The sequence below is a fragment of the Rhinatrema bivittatum genome, chromosome 16 (genome assembly GCF_901001135.1).
Source record: "Rhinatrema bivittatum chromosome 16, aRhiBiv1.1, whole genome shotgun sequence".
Lineage (NCBI taxonomy): Eukaryota > Metazoa > Chordata > Amphibia > Gymnophiona > Rhinatrematidae > Rhinatrema > Rhinatrema bivittatum.
In genome coordinates, this window is record NC_042630.1 from 10,782,270 (window position 1) to 10,786,132 (window position 3,863).

The window sequence follows — 3,863 nt, forward strand, 5'->3', positions numbered from 1 at the left end:
GATAACATTGGTTTCCCATATCTGGTGGGTAAGTTTGTATTAGGATTTATTGTGGATTTTTCAGCTCCTAAGTGTAAGTTTAGCTGCCATGGCATGGTCCTGCGACTGGTTGCACTCATCCCAGGACATCGCCAGTCCATCCCCACTGATACCAGCCATAGACATGTGCACTGGATTATGAGAACCCCACAATGGGAAACTCAGGAGCGCACTCGATGATGACATCAGCTCAGTGGGGCATTTCAACCCTCCCTGAGCTTCCAGCCGATGCCTCTGCAACATGTCCTCCTGCCTAGCAGTGTGTGTTGCACGTTCCTTCCTTACCTCGCCTTGGTCCTGCTCGCCTTCCTCCACTCTTGCCTTGCCTTGTTCCAGCCTGTCTTGTCTTGCCTTGCTTTGCCCAGTTCCACCTTGCCTTCTTCTTGTTCTGCCTTGCTCCTGTCGAGGTCCAGCTGGGTCACTAGTTGGGCAGCATCATTCTCACCACAGCACAAGGGCTCACACACTGTGACACTAAAATTATTGCATTAGTTCACAACATAGATAAAGTTGGCTACATGAAACAGAGGGCATTCTGGGATGGAGGGGAGGGACAGGAAGGGGCATGCTATGAATTTGTAAACGTTATCCATGGAAATTACATGCCCTATACATGTATTACTTTATGCCCTATTTGGCAGCTGCTAAAGGTGTGCATGTATATTTAGCTATGTAACAACTTGATTTTCAAAGTCAATTTTTGTGTGTGTCTACTATTGGAAAGTTGGGTTGTTTCAAGTTTGAAATTATATGCTTAACTTTGCGTTAGGTACACTACTGAAAAAGCATCTCTAAGAGGGTAATTTTCAAAACATTTTGGGGTGAATTTTCAAGAACATTTAAGATCATAAAACTAAGTACTAAGCACTTGAATGGGCTTTTGAAAATTCACCAAGGTTTTTTTTCAATGTGAAGAGATTCTGCATGTGGTTTTCTGTATACCACAGAAAGGGCATTCCTGGGGTGGGGGTGGGGACACAGGGAAATAATTTACGATCATACTTACAATTTTCAAAAGCACGTTTACATTCCTTGCACCTATGCATCTGTCCAAGCATGAGTCAGCTTCTCCATGCATAAATCTGTGGGCACAAGAGTGTTGGTCTTTGACTGCTGACTCACCCAACTGCGGGGAGGTTGGCTTACGGGTGCAAACAAAGAAAACCAGGATCCAGGTTGCAGAGAAGCAGCTATAAATCCCAGGAAGAATACATTCAATCTCCCAATCTTACTGATACCTCTAAAGATTTAGATAGGGGAACGGGACGAGGAGAAGTGGAGGGACTGGAGGTAATTTTTAGTATTATTATTCTACTCCATTCTGACTTTATGCATTTACCATTCAGTTTAAATACCCAATTTCAGCTCTGGAAATTTGGTCAAAGTGTATTTTTCTGGATTATGATTAGACTAAACTTGTCTGAGTTGTAATATCTGTCTATTAAGACTGCAGTGTATGGTTTCTGACATTTTCACTTTGCTATGCTTAATTCCACAACAAGCATCATCTTTTTCACTGACTAACCTTTTTTGTTAAGTTTTAAGGGAAAAACTCAAGTCCTATTAGGGCAGGGGTAGTCAACTCCGGTCCTTGAGAGCCACAAACAGGCCTGGTTTTCATTATATCCACAATGAATATGCATGAGATAGATTGGTATGCACTGCCACCATGATATGCAAATATACCTCTTGATTATTTATAAGAACATAAGAACATGAGAACATGCCATACTGGGTCAGACCAAGGGTCCATCAAGCCCAGGATCCTGTTTCCAACAGTGGCCAATCCAGGCCATAAGAACCTCATTCATTGTGGATATCCTGAAAACCTGGTCCGTTTGTGGATCTCGAGGACCGGAGTTGGCTATCCTTGAATTAGCGTAATTTATTGCACCATGGTCGATACTGATGCATCTTCTGGTGTCTTTTCATCATTTCTTCAGATGATCAATATGAAGCCGATAGACCTGCAGAACATGACCACCATACAGGAATTTATTCTTGTAGGATTCCATGGGACTCTGGAGCTTCAGGTGTTCCTATTCTTCCTCTTCTCCTCTGCCTACCTCTTAACTCTGATGGGAAATATCATTATCATTGTAATAGTCCGGCTCAATTCCCAGCTACATAAGCCCATGTATTTCTTCCTTAGCAACCTTTCTTTCTTGGAGATCTGGTATACCATGGTCATTGTACCTCGGATGCTCGCCAACTTCCTGATGCAGGACAAAACCATCTCTTTTATCGCCTGCATGACCCAGTTATATTTCTTTCTCTCCTTGGTTTGTACGGAATGCATCCTCTTGGCTGTCATGGCGGTGGACCGATACATAGCCATTTGTAAGCCACTGCACTACACGATTATCATGAGCAACCAGCTTTGCTACAAAGTGGCCATCCTGTCTTGGACGAGTGGATTCATTATTTCCTTTGTGAAGGTATATTATATTTCTAGGATCACCATGTGTGGCACCAACATTATTAACCATTTCTTTTGCGATGTATCCCCACTCCTGAACCTGGCCTGTACAGACAAAGGGGAGGCAGAAATGGTAGATTTTATCTTCGCCATGCTGCTAACGGCAATCCCCCTGACTGTGATCCTGATATCATACATCTGTATAATAGTCACCGTACTCAGAATCCCAACTACCTCAGGTCGCAAAAAAGCCTTCTCCACCTGCGCCTCTCACCTCACTGTGGTTGTGATATTTTATAGCACCACACTTTTTATGTATGCCAGGCCAAAAGCTATCTACTCTTTTGATTCCAACAAAGTTGTGTCCCTCATATACACTGTTTTTACGCCATTTTTAAATCCTTTCATCTATTGCTTTAGGAACCAGGAAGTGAAAGAAGCATTGAGGAAAACAATGAAAAGAAGAAATATGATGTAAACGCTGAGCATGGAAGATGTATGAATACTGGTGGCAGAGTGGGATTGTTCCTATGCAAACTGTGGCCAGATATGGTATTTGTTCATGATGACACAGTATGAACACAGTCTTAAGCAGGGGAGGGTGCACAATAATCTACGCCCCTGGGCAATAAGGGTAATTGGCTCCAAACCAGCCATCCGAGTTTAGGGAAGAGTTCTGTGAGTCCTCGGGCACTGGCATATTGTGCGAATGGAGCGATACAGAGGCATTATGACATCCATCCTTTTATTCTCCATTCCCTTCCTAATAATTCCTAACATTCTGTTTGCTTTTTTGATCGCCAAAGAACACTGAGCCAACGATGTCAATGTATTATCCACTCTGACACCTAGATCTCTTTTTTGGTTCTCCTAAGACAGAACCTAACATTGTGTTACTAAAGCAAGGGTTATTTTTTTCCCTATAATGCATCACTTTGCACTTGCCCACATTAAATTTCATCTGCCATTTGGAAGCCCAATCTTCCAGTCTCACAAGTTCCTCCTGCAGTTTATCACAATCTGCTTGAGATTTAACTACTCTGCATAATTTTGTGTCATCCGCAAATTTGATCTCCTCACTCATCGTACCCCTTTCCAGATCATTAAAAAACACCAGCCCAACAGCCTGACTTACAACATTTCTAGCAACTATACACTTTACAAATTCTAAACCGTGTATATAAATTTTTAAGAGAATGTTTACAAATTCATCATGAGGTATTCTATCTGCACCTTCGCATACCCCAATGTATATCTTAATCTCTCGTCCCCCTCTTATTTTTCCTCCTCCAAGTTATACATCCTTGTTATAATGTAACTTTACTCTCCTTCAAATTGTATTTACTGTTTGGTTGGTTATAGTTCCTAATTGTTTGATGTAAACCGAGTTGATTTGATTTGTATC

At 42.0% G+C, this 3,863-nt stretch overlaps 1 protein-coding gene across 1 annotated transcript; it reads left to right on the forward strand.

Moving 5' to 3' along the window:
* Window positions 1-2,006: 2,006 nt before the first annotated feature.
* Window positions 2,007-2,936, forward strand: LOC115077224 (olfactory receptor 6P1-like). The gene has a single exon (XM_029579510.1). It carries the CDS (start codon window positions 2,016-2,018, stop codon window positions 2,934-2,936), a length of 921 nt encoding a protein of 306 aa, XP_029435370.1. The 5' UTR covers window positions 2,007-2,015.
* Window positions 2,937-3,863: the final 927 nt, after the last annotated feature.